The sequence below is a fragment of the Pocillopora damicornis genome, chromosome 5, assembly GCF_964200805.1.
Source record: "Pocillopora damicornis chromosome 5, jaPocDami1.2, whole genome shotgun sequence".
Lineage (NCBI taxonomy): Eukaryota > Metazoa > Cnidaria > Anthozoa > Scleractinia > Pocilloporidae > Pocillopora > Pocillopora damicornis.
In genome coordinates this window covers 24042755-24062502 of record NC_142674.1, presented here as the reverse complement: position 1 = coordinate 24062502, position 19748 = coordinate 24042755, and the positions used below count along the sequence as shown (strand labels likewise).

At 38.3% G+C, this 19748-nt stretch overlaps 1 protein-coding gene, 1 long non-coding RNA gene and 1 pseudogene across 3 annotated transcripts in view; all 3 read right to left on the bottom strand.

Annotated features, from left to right (window-relative positions):
- Positions 1 to 12074, bottom strand: part of LOC149046080 (sorting nexin-6-like) — a 64961-nt gene extending 52887 nt beyond the window's left edge. The window contains exon 1 of the mRNA XM_089206522.1: positions 11884 to 12074. Within this exon, the coding sequence (XP_089062648.1) occupies positions 11884 to 11930 (47 nt within the window). The 5' untranslated portion in view covers positions 11931 to 12074. The remainder of the gene's footprint in view (positions 1 to 11883) is intronic.
- LOC149046076 (uncharacterized) overlaps positions 1 to 19748 on the bottom strand; it is a 59898-nt gene that overhangs the window by 14615 nt on the left and 25535 nt on the right. The window contains exon 2 of the long non-coding RNA XR_016186620.1: positions 12953 to 13027. This is a non-coding gene — a long non-coding RNA (uncharacterized LOC149046076). The remainder of the gene's footprint in view (positions 1 to 12952; positions 13028 to 19748) is intronic.
- LOC149046079 (uncharacterized) overlaps positions 1 to 19748 on the bottom strand; it is a 42011-nt pseudogene that overhangs the window by 7756 nt on the left and 14507 nt on the right. The window lies entirely within an intron of this gene.

Below are 19748 nucleotides of genomic sequence, written 5' to 3'. Positions count from 1 at the left end.
ATAAACGGTTTGAGCTCCAACCTACTAATCCAAATAAAGTATTTTCACTTTTAAATAAACTAGACAAGTCAAAAGCAACGGGCCTTGACACAATATCTGCTAGGTTTATCAGGGAATGCGCTGACCTTATTTGTGTGCCGATATGTGATATTTTCAATCAATCTATTAGCCAAGGGAAGTTCCCAGATGATTGGAAATATGCAAGGGTTACACCTCTCTTTAAACAGGGTAACCGCGATGATGTCAACAATTACCGCCCAATATCGGTGATTCCAATAGTGGCGAAAGTGTTTGAAAGGATAGTTTACGATCAATTGTATGCCTATCTGGAAGAACATGATATTCTATATCAAAATCAATCAGGGTTTCGTGCTACTCATTCAACTGTAACAGCATTGTTGGAAGCGACAGATTCTTGGGCATATAATATTGACAACGGGAAAATCAATGGAGTCATTTTTCTAGATTTGAAAAAAGCTTTTGACACTGTTGATCATCAGATCCTCCTATCGAAATTAAACTATTATGGCATACATGGCAAATCTTTCAAATGGTTTCAGTCATACTTGGAAAACCGCACACAGAAATGTTCTGTGAACGGGTCGCTGTCCAGCAGCTGCTCATTAACTTGCGGCGTCCCCCAGGGGACCATCCTCGGTCCACTATTGTTTTTATTATATATCAACGATCTTCCAAATTGTTTATCAAATTGTGAGCCGAGGATGTATGCTGACGACACACACCTTACATATGCGGGCGGTGATCTTGAGAGTATACAGCTTTGTCTGAATGAGGACTTAACAAACGTTTTCAACTGGCTACAAGCGAATAAACTCACACTGAATATGACAAAAACCGAATTCATGCTAATAGGGTCAAGGCAGAGACTGGGTACTCTCACAGCTTCACCAACAATTAGAATGAACAGCACTCAGGTGAGCCAGGTTACTTCTACAAAATCGCTTGGTGTGATTATAGACGATAGGCTCGATTGGCATAGTCACATCGAAAAATTAACAAAAAAGATTGCCTCTGGTATCTGGTGCCTAAAGCGAGTCAGGCATCTGATCCCAGCATCGACCTTACATCTGCTTTACCAAGCTTTAGTAAAACCTCACTTTGATTACTGTGACATTGTCTGGGGTAGCTGTGGGATAACGCTACGAGATAAGCTGCAGAAATTACAGATTAGAGCAGCCCGTGTTTTGACATTTTCCAGCTATGATGCCGATGCAACTAAGCTATTTGAATTTTTAAGTTGGAAAAATCTGACAAGCCAGCAGGAAATTCATAGAGTTACCATGGTTTTCAAATGTCTGCACGGGCTAGCTCCTGAATATCTTAATTCTAAGTTTAAATGGCGTAACTCTGCTTATGACCTCAGGGACTCTGAAAATAAACTCAATGTTCCTCTACCTCGCACTAACTATTATCGAAAAAGCTTTAGCTATAGTGGAGCCACATTATGGAATAGTCTTCCATGTGATATAAGGAACACAGAGTCTCTGGGGTTATTTAAACGCAAGATCAATGCCACTCTATAACGCACGGCATTCACGGAAAACAGCTTTTAAATATTAGTTAGTGTTTTAATTTTTAAATAGTTTTAGTCAATGTAATTGCTGATGAATTGTTTCGTGCTTGAATAAAGATTATACTATACTACTACTACTATACTACTATACTATACTATACTATACTATGGGAGATATCAGACTGGTTCAAGATTTAGTCAAGAGTAAAGCAGGGATGCGTAATGTCAGGATTCTTATTCCTACTGACTATGGATTGGATCATGAGGAAGACAACAGCAGGACACTGAGGATGGAGTTTGCAACGAACAGGGAGAGCATTGTGGTGAATGGTGAAGAAGTGAAAGATGTCGAGGAGTTTGTGTATCTTGGAGCTATTGTAGAAAAGAAAAGAAAGGTGGAGGCAGTGAAGACATTAGGAACAGACTGCAGAAGGCGCGAGGTGCATTCCAGAGGCTATGGAGGGTGTGGGTAGCCAGAGGAATGGAAAGAGAGCCAAGATGTGCCAATTCCCGACTTTACTCCGACCGGTCCTGCTACATGGTTGTGAAACATGTAAGATCACAAAGACCGATGAAAGAACACTGAAAATTTTTCAGTACTAATGCCTAAGACGGATACTCAGGACTAGATGGCAGCAAAGAATGACAAACAGGAGAGTAGTTGAAATGGCAGACACCAATAAAATTAGTTGCGAGTTGGGAAGAAGAAGGTGGAACTGTTTAGGACATTTACTCTGGAGAGAAGGTGTGAACGACTCTTTTGTGGTATTGGGGTGGACACCAGAATGTCAAAGGGCGAGAAGGAGACCAAAGACAGTAAAAGGAAAGGAAAGAGGCAAGGCGATATGGAAGAGCTGGATTGTGGCTGGGGTGGCGGCACGCAACAGGGGGGTTGGGCGGACAATATGACGGCCTTATGCACTTACTGGCCCAACGAGCGATGATGATGATAATGAGGATAATGATACACACCACACGTGACAGTTAACTTTAATTTACGTGCTATGGTAACCCGTGGTTTCTCGGCGAAAGGAAAGAAATAACTACTGTGTAGCTTAAGATCTGAAACAAAAAGAAATTTAGAGAAAAAGTGTACCGAACTTGTGGGGTACACTGTACTCTCAATCGTCAGGTTCTTTCATTGTTTATCATCAACGTTCACCACGTCACAAACTTCCAACGCTCTCTCCTCAAACCTATCACTCTAATTATCACCTCTCCTATTTCAATCTTAACCTAACCGTGACTGCGTGAGTCTCATGTCACGCAACTTCCAACGCTCTCTCCTCAAACCTATCACTCTAATTATCACCTCTCCTATTTCAATCTTAACCTAACCGTGACTGCGTGAGTCTCATGTCACGCAACTTCCAACGCTCTCTCCTCAAACCTATCACTCTAATTATCAGCTCTCCTATTTCAATCTTAACCTAACCGTGACTGCGTGAGTCACATGTCACGCAACTTCCGTTTAAAGGTTACTTGGAACTTACTTTCGAATCAGTGAGTTAGATAATACATACCGTTCTAAAAGTTTGACAAAACTTGGGAATACTTGAACTGTCTGCAATCAAAGGTTGAACAGTTTATAATCACGTGCTTTTAAAGCTGCTCAAGCAGCAAAATTATCTGTAGGTTCTTTTTTTATATCATAAGCAAAAAACGCAGGCACTGTGTTTGGTTATTACCTAAGATCTATAGGAGGACAAATGCATTTATTGTACAAAACATGCTGGGTTCTTTATGATAATAGATAACAGATGACGTCACAAATGTGGTAAAAACATCAGTGACACACTCAGCTGCGCTTCTTGTGCCTCTTCTTTGTTCTTACCAAATTTTGACGTCATCTGTGATTTCTTACTGGACAAACGCAGGGCAACATGTAAGTTATTTCACAAAATGACACAGACATTTCAAGCGCTTTGACCCAATTATCTAATGGATATTAAAACTTCTTATATACGCTTTTATACATTCTGAACTCGTTCTCGCGGAAGCAGCTATCCTACGACTTCTGCATCAACTACTGCAACAATTACTGAGTTTCTGTTGCTTAAGGTTTCTTTTGCATGTACTTCGAAAAATGTTTACTTTCTGTCCACGGTTTATGTGACCGTAATCAGTCGAGGATTACATTCGCAGCTGGTCATGCGTAATGAAGGAATACTGAAAAACGAAATGGAATTTTTGATAAAAACTGGATGAAAAAAGGATTTCTATTGGAATTAACAGGCGTCATTCTATGGAATACTGACATTTGGAACATGATTTAAAAAGACACAGAATTTGTTTTCATTACTGTTATTTTTTTTTCTTCTTTATCTCCCTCACAAGAGATCTCACAAGCTTTAAAGTTTGCACCCTACATGTATTATGTATTAGTCAAGATTATTGTTCAAACTTCTTGACTAAATGACTAAAATGAGGAGAACGAAGGAGTTCCTCACCGTAGAGCATGGGATATGTCCCCTTCCCCAGTTCAGTGGGTAGTTATCTAGCAAACTTCCCTATCAGCGAAAGTGGGTGGGGGTCGGGGGTATTAATATAAACACCATTCTAACATCGCTAACTCAAGAAAAAAGCGGATGATGAGGCAACCTTCGGGCACGCGTGCCTGGCGTGATTACTACAACAATCTAATTTAAATTATGTCCAAGAATATTTCGATCAAAGTCCTTTTCGGAGCAGAAGTACGGATAACAAATTTAATTTAAACAGCCTTTTTAACAAGTACAACAGTTAGTTTTGATTTCCATGCAAGCGTCAAAATTTCAGCCAGTGTAGCGACATTCTTGTAAGCGAAGCGTATCGCGTGATGCTTTAATTTCTAATTCAGCAATTAAGCTCAGGGTTACTTAAGATTTAGATGTATAATTGAGCGTAGCATAGTAATGACAGACATGTAGCAAGAATGTTCGGATTGCGCACAGCAGAAGTGATATAGACAATCAATAATGGTCTCAAATAATCAGATAAGGAATTTTCTAGGGAAACTGTGCGTGCGTGTTTTGGTTGGAATATCCTGTGACGTTGCGTGATGTGTCATTCGTGCTGTAACTGGTGCGTGCGATCGAGTGTAAATAACAGAAATGTTGATCAGAGTAGAATGGGAAACAGCTGTTAAAATCAAGTTGAAAGGAAATAGCTTGGGATTTTAGAAAACATCAAATACCTAATGTCAGTCTTGGTTTTACGTAGTTTAGGCGTGTATTTCCGTTGTAATAGCAGATAAATAGAATCATTATCTTGTAACAAAAGATCGAGATCGATTGAACGTAGAAAGTACTGATATTGTATGGATCATAAATAACCGCAAGAAAGCGGAACGATATAGTCCTATTGGTTGTCGAACCAGCGCTCCGCAAAAATTTTTCCTTAACGAAGTAGAGAATTCAGCAACAACCAGACAAGACATTAAACAAAAATGGCTCATGCGCAACCAGCCTTCAACTCTAACAGAACACGAAAGTGAAACCACTGTCTTACGTATTGGGACCCTAACGAATAATTATTCAATAAAATTGCCTCTGTTTAGATGGCGTCAATAACCGCAAACGTCACATTTGTGCGCTGATCCGTTAAATGTAAGCTGAGCTGTTTAGTTCGGGATAGGTTAAAAAAACTGCAACCTGGGAAGGCAAAGCACACCAGCTTCCCCCCCACCCCCGGGTCCATAAGGCAATATCTTAAGAAAGAATTATGCTTGTTTATTTTTATAAACAACGGGGAATTCGAAAAGATCTCTGATGGACTGCGGAGTTGTTTTTGCCAGTTTGTTTCTACGGTGTTCTCTTAGACAACATACGTTCACAAAACTTCCCCAACATCAAAACATACGCAATGACTAAATCGACAAGAAATTTTGTGATCCTTTATCAATCTCGAAATCGAAGACATGTACTGTATTTCTTGCTAGAAAACTTCCCTATTAGCGAAAATGGGGTGGGGGAGGGGAGGGGAATTAATATACACACTATTTTAACATCCCTAACTCAAGAAAAAAGGCGGATGAAGAAGTAACCTTCAAGCAAACGTGTCTGATATGATTACTACAACAATAGAATTTAAATTATGTCCAAGAATGTTTTGATCAAAGTCCTTTAACAAGGATAAAACATTAGATTTCAAACAGCCTTTTTAACAGACTGTGAAAATCTTTTTCAAAGAATCTATGTAATAAGCACAACAGTTAGTTTTGATTTCTGTGAAAACGTCAAAATTTCAACCAGGCAAGAAACCAAACAAAAATTGCTTATGCGCAACCAGCCTTCAACTCGTAGACAGGAACACGAAAGTGGAACCAGAGTGTTACGTATTGCCACCCAAACAAATAATAATCCAATGACATTGCGTCTTTTTAATGATGTCGATAACCGCAAACGTCACATTTGTGCGTTGATCCGTTGAGTGAAAGCTGAGCAATTTAGTCCGAGGTAGGTAAAGAAATTATAAAAAGCAAAGCACATCAGCTCCCCCCCCCCCCCCCCCCCGTCCTTATAGAAATATTTCAAGAAATTCTCGAATCGGCAGGAATGGGTTCTGGGGAGAAGGGAAGGGGGGTTTACTTGCACACCTTTCCACATTACCTCTCTGAATACAAAGCAGACTAACTGGAGTCGTGTCTGGTGTGATATTGCAAGTAATTGGAGTAAGCTCTTGAACAAAGATCAACTATATTGGCATGTCTTCTTCTACAATGTTCTGCTCAAATTTTATTTTTGAACCGCATTGAAACAATTCTTGGGGCAAACAAGGAGAAAGTTACAAATTGAGCGTCTTTCACCGAAGGAAAAGCTTTCGAACGAACAATTCAGTATAAAGTTCACAGTCTTCAGCAATAACACAACTTATAATTCTTCTTCAATATACACCGCCAGCTAACAGCGTATAAGGTTACAACATTAGGGGAAAATGTTGATGGAAAACGATGAATTCGAAAAGATCTCTGATCGACTGCGGAGTTGTTTTTGTCAGTTTGTTTCTACAGTGTTCTCTTAGACAACATACATTCGCAAAACTTCCCCAACATCAGAACATACGCAATGACTAAATCGACAAGAAAGTTCATGATCCTTTAACAATCTCTAAATCGAAGACTAGAGTTGTATTTCTTGCTTGCTGTTATCCAAAAACAGGTGGATGTTTCGTTTCAGTTTCAAAATTAGCAAGTCCTGACCCGCTACAGAAACAACTAAATTACACAATAACACAATGTACTTGCCGATGAGGCTAATTTCAGCGCCTTGAGGAAAAAGACTGGTAAATATTACTCCTTATCGTTTGCTTGCAATCCAAACGTCCCGATCTGTACATCGGAGGTGAAAACAAAGCGCATGAAACGATAGTACTTTATCTAATATTGTATTAGACGACGATGAATAACCAGTCTTTTCAAACAAGATAAGATTTCTAATTCAGCAAATCAAGAATCGTAGTAATTCTGTCAAGTTAAGAGAGACCATAGTTCTCAATTTGAATAAAGGACAAATTCCCAAATTGTTGTATGCAAAACGAAATCGATTTCACATTTGGTAAATGATTAAAATGAAGCGAGGTTGAACTCGTTCACAGAGCCGTTAACGTTTGCAGTTTGAGCGTACGAGCGAGAATTTGGGATAACACCCTTAATGGATCTTACACTGAGCTTTGGTCTTGTAATCAAACACTAGTCGGAATTTGCTCCTCAAATCTAGATTACAAGTGATCTATACTTACTTCTTTAAGGATTTCAGGAACTATCGAGAGAACACGTCTTCGTTTTCAGCCAGCAAAATGACAAAGTACCGCTCGGAAGCTACCACGCTTTAAAGTGAAACTGATTTGCATAGCGCAGTATATCTGATGATATTGTAATGCCTCTACAACGTCAGCAGCAGACAGATTTGCGCCTTGATCTCATCAGAAATTCAAACAGAAGATGACTAAATTGTAGGTTAAGGTAGGGCTAGGAGGAGGATGTTGAAGTCCTAATTGTAATAACTGTCCTAAATGTAATAAAGTCCTAAATGTAATAACATTTGGTCCTAAATGTAATAACATTTGGTCCTAAATGTAAGAAAGCCCTAAATGTAATAACGTTAGGTCCTAAATGTAATAAGCCTCCAATGCAATCGTTTAACTGTGCTAACATTGAGATGTTAAAGTGACAGCTATTGCACCAAAGAATCCTCTGACCTGTATTCATGGCATATTGCGGGCTCGCTGATATTAATCAGGGTCTTTTTATTTGCTAAAGACGTAGGTTGAGAAGCATTGGCTACAAAACCTTATACTGATGTGCTTTTGGCATCAAATTGACGGACGCAAAAGCAATGACAACGCTGATCAATAGCTCTCTTTATATCATGGGCTCAGACTCTTAATTAAGTGTAACAGATTTTGACGATATGCTTGTGTGATCAGTGCTGGAGTTAACACTTCATGAACCAAATTACAAGGAAAAGGAAGTCCACTGACCTATACGTTAGACAAATTCCGGGCTCGTAAGTGCATTTTTTGTACTGTCTTTCCTTACCAGATTTGTATGGGTCTGCATAAAACATATTCATAAGTGTTATTGACCAAGCGTGAAGTCAAAATGGCTGGATATTGGGCGAGTTCTTTTTTTTTTTTGTCTTTTTTTTTTTTTGCGTTTTTATGGACTGAGACGAAGTCTCGGTCCGTAAAAAAGGTAAAAAAAGAACGAGGCTAACATCCAGTCATCTTGACCGAACAAGCTTGGTCAAGAGAGTTTGTATTCTCTTGGCTTAATCATTAAAGGATTCATTGTATAGAAAAGCTTTGATAAGAATCAAGAATGGCTTGTTTATTTCGAGAACCGATAGTGAAAGCCAACTGTGTTTGCAACACAATAAACCCAAGAGGGTCGTTTATTTTTTTTCTATGTATATGCCGACATTGTCCAAAAGTTACGAACTTTGTAAGTTTTCTTGCGTGGGGTCAATACGGGGAATCCAAAGCGGGTGAGGGTGGGCCCATCATTCCCGCTCAGGTAGCCAATCAGAACACAGGATTCACTTCATCTTGCTCGCGCGCGCTGCTAGCTATATGATAAAGTGACTTACAGAGCAAGATATCCACTGACCAATCATATATTATACCATTTCACGATCACAGGTCTCGACATGTTGCCTTTTTTCCACGCAAGAGCATTGAGCTACAACATTCAACGCATGATGGTCAGTTGATGGTCTGATAAACCATTCATTTTTTTCCTTTATCCCCTTATGACAGGTTCATCAGTTCCCGAACCGAAATATTGGGAAAACATATATTTTAAAGTTGATCTCAAGTCTACATTTCATTTTTTGACTTCATCTCTTCTCCCGGCCGTGAGGGGAGAAAATGAATAGATAAATAGATGAATGAAAAAGGAAAGCTCAACAGTTTCCATTTATAGTCATATGGTACATGAACTGATTACTGAGGTGGAGTAAAGCCATAGAGGGCTACAAATGCAATATCCCAGGTTCAAAATTGAATAAATCAAGGTAGTCATTCTTAAAAACGAACTCAAATGCTTCATTAAAATCAATTGACACTGAATAACATAGATGTGCAAAATTTCAGTAACACTATTGATGATAACACTTTTCGTTTGGATTAACATGTGACAGCGAAATCATTCAGACTGCTCTAAAATGGTGCATCAGTACTTAGGACTTTCAGACGAACGATAACATCAATAATAACATGCTAGTTCATCATCAATTGTAGTAAATTTCTTTTCCAAAAAGTCCTAATGATTACGTACCAATCGATTCCATCCTATTGAGCTTCCAGCCAAGCACAAGCCTACTTTAGGCTGGAAATAATTTTTTCCAACTCGATCAATAAACCGCTCAAAGGACCATACTTCGACTGCTGATATTTCTTATGTCCAGCAAGTAAAAGGACGCCCATTGATATCAGCGAGCCCATAGTGTGATATGTATACTGGTCAGCGGTTTTTTGGTGCAACAGCTGCCACTTTAACATCTCAAGGTGGATGTCCGCCATAACAACAATGCACTGAAGGAGTTAAACGATTGCATTAGAGGCTTATTACATTTAGGACTAAATGTTATTACATTTAGGACTTTATTACATTTAGGACCAAATGTTATTACATTTAGGACTTTATTACATTTAGGACAGTTATTACATTTAGGCCTTCAACAGAGGAGGGTCATTAGGAAAATTAAACGGTTTTGGGCTTAAATTCTGAAAAACCAGCGGTACAGAAAGAGTCATTTTTATAGCCTGGGGGGAAAGGGGGGCTGAAAGAAAATTTTTTCTTTTGGGGGAGAGGGGAGTTCGTATGGGTTTCAGAGGAAACAGAGGGGGAATCAGTTGTCTCTCACAAAGTTAAAAGAAGGACTATAGAAGATTGACTGCATATTGGGTGGGGAGGGGAGGAATCAATAGAATACCACGGAGCCTTATTGGGGGATCATGTAGATGTTATAGTTACAAAACCAAAATACTCAGCTCCACACCACCCTCCCTTTCAGGGAATAACTAATAACCAGGTCCCAGAGAGTCCCCTTTTTCGAAGTGTGTGGCAAACTCGTTGGTGAGGACACAGGTGTCCGAAGCTCATGTCTCGGGAAAAAGATGAAAGTGTCACGCGTTGTGTGACGCAGTGATAAGTTACGAGAGGAACCGTTATGGGGGATGGAAAATGGTCGATTTACAACCACAAATATTTCGAAATCGAACATTTTACACGTAAAAATTAATAAAACTTATTCTCATCTTGTGTGCCCGTTGTTGTTTTTGGCGATTTCTGCCATTTTAGCTTGCTTTCCCTATCACTGTTATTCCTGAACAGAAAGGGTTTCCTCTCGTAACTCAGTACTGCGTCACAGAATGCGTGACGCTTACATGAATAAATCGTTCGCTTTTTTCTCCAGACGTGAGTTTGGGATACCTGTGGTGAACGTAAAAGACTCTTTAGTATAATATAATTTATAATATAATATATATTTAGTATAATGGTGATCTGCATGAAAAAAAAATAAAGTTGAAAATTCACCATGTTAAGTGTTTATTGAATGTACTGGAGCCTTGATTCAAGGCTGGTAACCTTCACAAATTTGAAAAATTTCTTTCTGTCATCAAATATTTGTTGATTAAATTTCAAGTCATTGCTAGATTTTTGCCACCATTTCCAGCCAATCTACAATGGTAATAGAACTGAGTGGAGTCTAATTAGGTTTGTTGTCATCATACACGTGATTAACAAAATTGGACGACCATGAAACAGGAGACCAATTTGTCAATCCCAGGTATGATTACAGAAAGAATTGGACAACAAGAAGTCTTGTTACCAATTAATATTAATTGTTACAATTTCTGAAAACAACAAATACATATAGGTCAAATGTCTCTGGAAGAGACAAAGTCTAAAGTAAAAAATATGTCTCCATCTTGGAAATTCTGCATTTTTTTTAAAGACAAGTGGTTGTTGCCGTCGTTATTGTGATTAACTCTGTGATTGGTGGATTTGGCTGAGTGGACTTCATATGACTGGTTGCTTCAACAGTCCGATCACAGGTGTCTGATTACAGCCAACTGTCCAATTATATTGTCCAATTACAGCTGTACAGAATGATGAGTGAAAAATGAAGCAGCTAATGCACCAATCACATTTGAAGAAATTGTAATGGTTATGATTATTGCCTGAATAACCTGTTCCAGGCATTCAGTTGGTAAAACAAAGTGTGATAGTAAACAGTGCTATAGTAGCAGAGAAGTGAAAAAGTGAGAGAGGCTTGGGTTGAGTCACTCAATAAATCCCACCCAACCCAAGCCTCTCTTGCTGTTTCACTTTTCTGCTCCAGTCTTTGCTCTGTTTTACTAACTGAACACCTGGAGTGAGCTAATGCTTTTTTGCAGCTTCTGAAATTGAATTGTATGCTTCCTCTGTATCATCTTTGGCTTTTTGAAGCTGAAAATAAAAAAGAATGCATAAAACAATTTGGGATTCTTCAATTCTGGTGTTAACAATAATTATTCAGAAGCTCGACTTGAGCTTCGAGTCTATTCCTTAGTGCAGCCTTATGTGAATCACATGAAAGAACATACTCAATCACATGTAACAAGATCAGAGAGAGGTACCAAGTTAACTGGTAACTCTTATTACCAGTTCTCATGATGGTTACAGAGAGCAGAGCTAGCACGTAAGATGTGGTAAAACAGTGGTTATTCACATGGGAAAAAGATCAGCCAAACTATGTCTGGTCCATCATTGCTTGCATTGTAAGTTTGCCACCACAGGTTAAAAATGGAAAGATATGAAATAAATATTAAGTCATTATTACAAAATCATATCATTCAGCAATTTCAGACAAAGAACAACAAACCCTTTCAATTCCTTGGTACTATTATCATCACCAGCAGATGCTGTCATGATGTCAGAACTAAAATCATTCACTGCTAATGCAACACCTGAAATTCACAAAGAAATTCAAAATTACCAAACTTACATATGTATTAATATGCCATCATGGTGAGATTGTCATAATCATACAGTATCATTTATTATCAAAATCAATCATATATTTTGTAACATCCTGATACATTACAATACTCTATGGTTGAATAATAATTCAGGTATGTCTTTGCCACCCTCATGTTGTTTTTACATGGATGTTCTTTAGATATCAATGTTTTTAGCCATACTTTCTGTTAAAATTCTCTAGACTGGACCATTCACCAAAATCATGAGATTTGAAGTTGTAATTCACTATTTCAGCCTAAACAACCTTAATGCAGATTAAACATTCCAGCAAATAAAACATTGCTACATACGTTGCTGAATGTGTACCATTTTGGTGAAGTTCTACAAAAAATCATAAGTAGAAAAACATTTATTTATTGAAGGAAAAAATCTCAAAATTGTCAAATCTTACAAGTTTAGAAGCTAAAACCAAATCTGACTTTCCTCTAAAACCTTGTTCTCATCATAGGTGCTGTTTGGCGCAACCAATTTACAGAATCATAACTTAATTGTTTATGTTATTATTGACAATTAGACATTCTGGCTTTTCAACCACAGTTTCCAGCAGAGTTGGCATTTTGGAATTCCAGGTCTTTTTTTCCCTCATAAAAGACCCCTAAAGCAAACCAAAAAGATGCATGTAAATGTAATCTATCCTTCACCCACAAGAAGCTCAGGGTGCAGAATCCTAGCCCAGACTGACGTGGTGAGAGAGAAGCATTTACACCATCAACCCTTAAACTCCCATGCATGACCAAAACATTATTTCTCCTCACCACATCAATACAACACCAAGCAGGCAAGTGACGCTCTGATTATTAGTTGATCCAAAACCAAATTCTCCCAACCAACATCATATGAATTGTGTGGCAGAAAGTGAAGGGAATTACTGAATCATAATGCACCGCCAGAAAAATATAACAACTACTGACCCCATATGTCTCCTTGGTAAGTGGTGTGTACTCTTCCACAAAATCTCTTTTCTTCTGAAATTCTTCAACAAGATCCTAACCAAAAGGAATAACTTCTGGTTATTTGTATTTCTAGGAAGGCCAAATCATTCTTGTAATGGTTAAATTCAAAAGAAAGTTAGGTCATCTGTGAGCAGGGCCTCATTAACCCTTTAACTCCCAGAAGTGATGAACATGTAACTTCTCCCTTTAATATCCTTACATTATTCAGCAAACAGGTGATGAGAATACTCAGACTCATCAGGTACAAGATATTACCCTGATTGAACACCAAATTCTTGTAACTAATTTACAAGGAAATGTGTAGCAGCTACAAGGGAGAATTAATAATCAGATCTTGGGAGTTTAAGGGTTAATTGCACTTTGGCAAGAGTGTTTCTTCACCCACAGAAGAGAATGAGGCCTAGTAGAGAAACACAAGCTGCTGAGAGGCCTGTGAAGGGTTAACAGTGACAAGGAAGGACCAAGTAATCAGCAGCTTAATCCCTGAGAGTGACTGACATCTAATTTCCCCTTGCCATATCCCCCCTGAATCAAACATTAAGGTCAGGAGAATAAAGGAGCTGATCACTGACTACAGAAGCTCTTGATTGTTAAACATGTCAGCATCCTAGAAAATGTTTAGAGAACAGTGTGGAGAATATGCATACTGATGTTAGGGTGTGAAGAGTTAAAACAGTCTCTCTGTATACCACAATTCAAACTACAATTATTCATATTTTACAGCCCTGAATGAGACATACACTGTATGTAATTAAACAATAATCCAGTGATATCACAATTTTACTAAATAAAGACTTCTTAGATAAAAAAATCAAAACAAAACAAAAAAAACAAAAAAATCCTGGAACATTTTGTACCTTGTGACTATGATGCCTTAAATCATCCACAGCTCATGATATAGACTTGTCCTAAGACCCTTTTTCACTTTGCTTCTCACTGCAAGCTATGTAATAAAAAAAAAAGTGTTTATACCTTACGCTGTAAGTGTATGAGCATGAGAGATGCCATTAAGCCACTGATCACTAAGTTGAAAAGTACAAGTACATGTACAATGTTTCTTTAATTGTTTTACACCATTCTACAACATTGACTGGTGGAAGAGCTTATTGTTGCAGTGAATTGCAGTTGAATTTTCACTCCATTTCTACATAATCCCTTAGAGGTGGCTCAGTGGATGTTGTGTCAACTGATTTTATCCTAAAAACAGTTAGGACCCCTTGTGATGAAAATAGTAACAATTATTGTTGATTTTATAAAAATATACCTATGTAGTTTAAATCAAGTGTTGTTTTGCCATTGTATGTCAGTTTACAAATTTTGTGGAAAAAATAACCCACACTCACAGGGATCATGGCCAAATATCTGTAAGACTATCTTATTATTTGAAAAACTCACATTGTCCTCTTTCAAAACCTTCTGCAAATCTTCATCTTTTGAAAAGACTGGGTGGCTGACAACAAGTTGAAAAAATCTGAAAAACATCAAAAATTGTAAATCTTGAGATGGGCTAATATGCAATGTAAACATGTGAATCAACAGTGTCTCCCACTGAGTATATTAAATTTTAGAGAGAAAATAGTATCTTCAAGAAAAGCTGAATCTTTCCTGAGAAAGTTTCTCCAAGATCTGTTTGTTGTTTCTTGTTGGGTTGTTTTCTTAATCATTTTGGTTTTACTTCGCCAGTTCACTGGGCAAAAAAAACTTAAATGGAAAATTAACCCTTTAAATCCTAACAGTGACTGACATCAAATTTCTCCTTACAATATCACACCTAAATCACAAGTTAAGGTCATGAGTGTAAAGGAAATGATCATCAACTAAAGAAGCTTTTGATTGGTCAACAAATTCTCCTTGTCAGCACCTTAGGAAATGTATAAAGAGCTGTATGGAGAATACAAATACTGAATCTAGGGTGTAAAGGGTTAAAAAAAACTTTCCCAACCCACTGTTTTTCTTTTCAATACTCTGTAATCTGCTGTAAATCCATACAATTACTCAACTATCCCCTTTTCCTATTTCTTCATTACTCCTTTCCATTGGTTATCCTCAATTTCTTTACTCCACCAGAAACTTTGTTTTAACATTAAAATATACCAGTTTTTCTCCTTTCTTCCATTTCTCTGAACATTCCTGTGTAACCCAAATCCACATCGTCCCTGAATTTCTGTCTTATGAGTCCTTCTCGTTGAGTAGCTCAGTAGCTCGATGTGCAGCGCTTGGTAACCACCCTGTCGCACTTCGCTAACAAATCATCAGCAGAGTTCTATTTGTGTCGTGCGTCAAGAGGATGGTTTCCAAATGACAAAGTACCGGCTGCATCCATGGAAAATGCCTTATGGCAATGATGCTACTGACTCTAGATTGTCACTACCAAAAAGGCAAAGTTAGTCATCAAGTTAGCATCCCCGTACAGCTTTTTTGGCCTTGTTAGGCCTGATAAATAAGGTGTTGCTAACATAAGGGGCTTGGGTAGCTTATGAAAAGATGTTTTGAACATCGGCAGAAACATTGGACAAGATGGCGGCAGCGCTTGCGCATTTCGTCCATAATGGCGTCCAAATAATATAAGAAACTGCATGGAAATTTGTAAAATTTCTAAAATATAACAATCAGGAGCTCATGGTCCCGTCTGTTCTCGATCGAGACATATTCAGTACTGATTCTGCTATTCATCAAACCTCACAGGGACTCGATAAATAAAAACCACTTACTTTCCGAGCCAGTTCTTTTGTCATTGATCATTGACCTAGGTCGCCATACAGTTCTTCAAAATCCGTCGTTCTCCATCCCAAACACTCGCCTATTTATACAGGAAAGTGCATCAATAAAGTCAACTGCTCTCGATCGAATTGACGGCTACAGAGTTCGAAGCGTCCAAACATCCTGTAAAATTGCCATTTTCTCCCATCGAAAAAGTTCCCAACGCGCCAGAATATCCCTTATTTTCCATGTTGAGTAAGTGACGAGACGCCATGTTGAAAACTATGACTGAAATAGTTAAACACGAGCAACGCTGATCTTCGAATCGTCGGCCATATTTGTTTATGTTCTTGCAGGGAAATAAATTAGTTTCGGTCCTTTTCGGAATAAAAATATGCCAGGCATTGAATGCAAATTCAGTAGTCTTAGCGCGAAAATTAAATTAAAGCAAATCAAAATTCTGACATCATGTCATCGCTCTGCCTCGAAAAATCCCAAAGATTTTCTTGCAGGTCTTCTTTTCTTTTTCTTTTCATCAAGTAGAAGATCTGCAGTGCTCAAATTGTATAAGTCATGGTACGAAACACTCTTCTTTGCAGATCGAGCCGTGATCGCCGCCATATTGAATTCTTTTGATATTCAATTGTTCCAGAGTGTAATAGGATATACCGCTGATAATTGTTAGCGGGCTCGAAATGTCCTTAATTTCTGGGGATAATTACATATGGAACATTTGCAGAAAGAATTTAATTGCTGGTTTTCAGTGTCACGCCATTCAAAATAGATCAAAATAAAAAATAAAAACCGTTCAATCGATTTAGTCTAGAATCTGGAAATAGAAAGAAGCTAGATATGTAAAGACTCTCGCCAAGATTCAGGTCACAGCAATTTTTCTTACGGAAGATATGAGGAGAAACGTTTTTCCCAAATTTATAGAGATTTGTATGGAGCCGCCATGCTGGTGCCCACCTAGATGGGCACCAACATGGCGGCCGGAAACCAGCAGAAACATCTGTCACTGAGTTTTGCTACAAAAGCGTGAATTTATCTCTCTAAGAACTCATAAACGTAACAATAATACTTTATTCTAATACAAGAACTGTTCAGATAGCTGAATTTCCCTGAATAAGTCACCTTTTAAACCAACATAACAGCTCTCTCGCTCGTCATGTAAAGGCCACGTCACGCAAAAGCTTAGAAATTCAAGAGTAGTCTATCACTAAACCAAGAACCCATTTGGAGTGAAAATTTGTCTGAATATTAGTTTTTAGCTGCTCTAATACATCATGAAAGTAAAATCTCAGGAGGATCAATAGTTCTGAAGTCTGAAATTTAGTGACGTCACGTGAAAACCAGCAATTGGAGGTGTGGAGGCCCCATAGTCTGCATCTGGAGTCTGAGTCGAGAGATTCCTATGTGGAGACCAGACAGAAACACTTCGACAAAGAGACTTAAGAAGTAATCAGCTCTCATCAAGAATTTCACTTTCCATTAGTTTTGATTTGAAAGTTCCACTGCCCGAGAACACGACTGCAGCTGATCTTAATCAGACAACTGAAGAAATTTCCAGTAACCTATTATTAAAGTTTAACAAAACAGATGCGAATCTTCATATCAGTGGGATTTCCTTAGTTTTCGATGCTTCAAAATCACCTCAAGTCCGCTTCGTGCGCCTTTTATGTGATAGTGGACAGGTTCTAAGAGGCTCCAAATGTGGTAAGCAGAGTTTGTTATCAAAAAAATCCTTAAGAATCTCAAAACACAAAGTGACTGGTTAACTTACTTTGCTTAAAAGATTCTTATTTTGTCCAAGATAGTTGGTTACGCTGGCACTTTTCCATAAGCAAGTATTCTAAAAAATAATTTGATCGCTTTAGACAAACAGGAGCAGTGAGATGCATGATGCAAATGAAAGAATAGCCAGATAATTTTTTATTTCACGTTTGCTAAGTACTTCCCTATAACTATGAAATGTTCTAAAATGGCCGAGTTTTCCAAAGTGGCCATAAAAGCAATTTCACTTCCGCTTTATAATTGGTTTATTTAAGAAAATAGGTGTTATACGATTGGCTGCCTACTCTAGATCAACAATCTTTCAAAGGCGCAGAATTTCTTCGCAGAAGGCATTTGAAAAATTATGTGAGTTGAAAAAACGTATTGAAAGCGCTAACTCTAACTGAAGGAGAACTAAAATCTTCCCATAGCTTTTAAGCCCCTAGATGTTTACGGAGTACTTGGTTAAGTTTAGACCCTATCGTAAGTAATAAGAAAGATGTAATTAACTCAACGAAGGAAGTATATCATAACCAAGCACCAAAAAATCATTCTTTCAACTGAATCAAAGTACAAAACCTTTCTCTTGAAAATGAGTTTCCGCGCATGAGGTTGAAGAATGATTGTAATGTGATTATCGAAAACACAATGCACTTGCCTTGCTATACAAACAGGTGCTTCAAACGGCTCTGAAATAGCTTTATAAACAGCTTGATGATACGTCAAACACTTTGAATATCTTCGACCCTTTTTGTTATTTATAGTGAGCTGTCCTGTTGGATACTTCCACAATACCTCAGATTGCCAGACATGCGCAGTGGGTCATTACCAGGATAAAGAGGCGCAGACTTCTTGTGTTACTTGTCCATTCGGAACATCAACATTTGGCGAGTTAGCATGGCAAGGAAACTGTGAAGGCCTTAAAAAAAATTATACTAGATGCCTTATTTTGACTTATGATGAATTTATTTTTACTGCTGTAAACAATATTCGTATTTGACCGCTTGCCAATTCTTACTTTCATCAGAAATTCCAAAACATCAAATGCCGATGGGCAAGGGACATCAGGTCACCTTCGCAATGTCATCATTGTTATGGAAATAGTTGTACCAGTCATTGTAATTGGTGCTGTCGCCATCTTTTGTGTGTGGAAGCAAAGAATGTAAGTCAAAAGCATCATTTCCTTTATTTTTTTTTTTATGGTTGTCATTATCGTCACCATAAGAATTTCTTACTGTTATTTTTACTGCCGTCGTGGTTTTTCAAAAGTGGAATAGAAACCGATAGAGTTGAGTTTCAATGGAAGATAAAGAGGTGAAAAGGCTTGGGAAGGGTAAATTGGCCTGAGCAAAGCAAGGGTGATGGTGGGGTAACCTGTTGTTCAAGCAAAATTGCCAGAGCTAGTAAAATATATGTATCTGTAAAATAACAACAGGAAGCATTTAACAAATCGTACTGAATGGCAGGCTTATTCATCGCTGAAAACCATTTCCTTCTTCCCCTCCCCCATCCCCTCCCCTCCCCCTCCCCCCTCCCCTTCTCTCCCCCCTCCCCTCCCCTCCCATTCCTTTACCGATTCATCAAGTTTCTCTGATAGTTTGTCACTTGCCCTCGATATTCAATGGTGCAGAGCATCACATTGACAATAAAGTAGTACCGTATTTTCCTCAAGATTGCATCACAGTAACCCTACCGTGCCTCAAATTTGAACCTCTCGATCAGTTGTTCCTGCGCACTATTTACCAAACCACTGCAATTCCCAACTTTGATATATTCTCTTCCCGTATCCTTTGTAATATTAGCGTCTGAAGGTTACCTCCACTACATAAAAACTCACGCACAAAGCATGAAACAAATATTCTTATTTTGGCTCAGGAAGGCATTAACAAAGCTAAGATTTTGTCTTGTTTCGGAATTTCAGGGTGCGTTCGCTTGAATGACATGGCATCACATAGCAAGGTTTGATACATGCAAGCTAGTTAAAGATTCATTTCTCTCTTTCTCATCTATTTTATCTTTCCTCCCCCAGAAGACCTCAGCGAACAACGTCTGAGACCAGGGGACACAACAATCCAGCATATGAAGATCCAATGAATACCCGTGTCTATGAGGAAATTAAAGAATTGCACTTTCCGAGTCCCCATTCCCATTATCAGTTACTGAACACTGAACCACATACTTACGCGGAGCTCCGAAACAGTCACTCTGAAGCCTAAGGAAATAGTTTGACGACTTCAGATAATCTGAGTTGAGATTCTTTTTTGTTATAGTCCTACTTTCA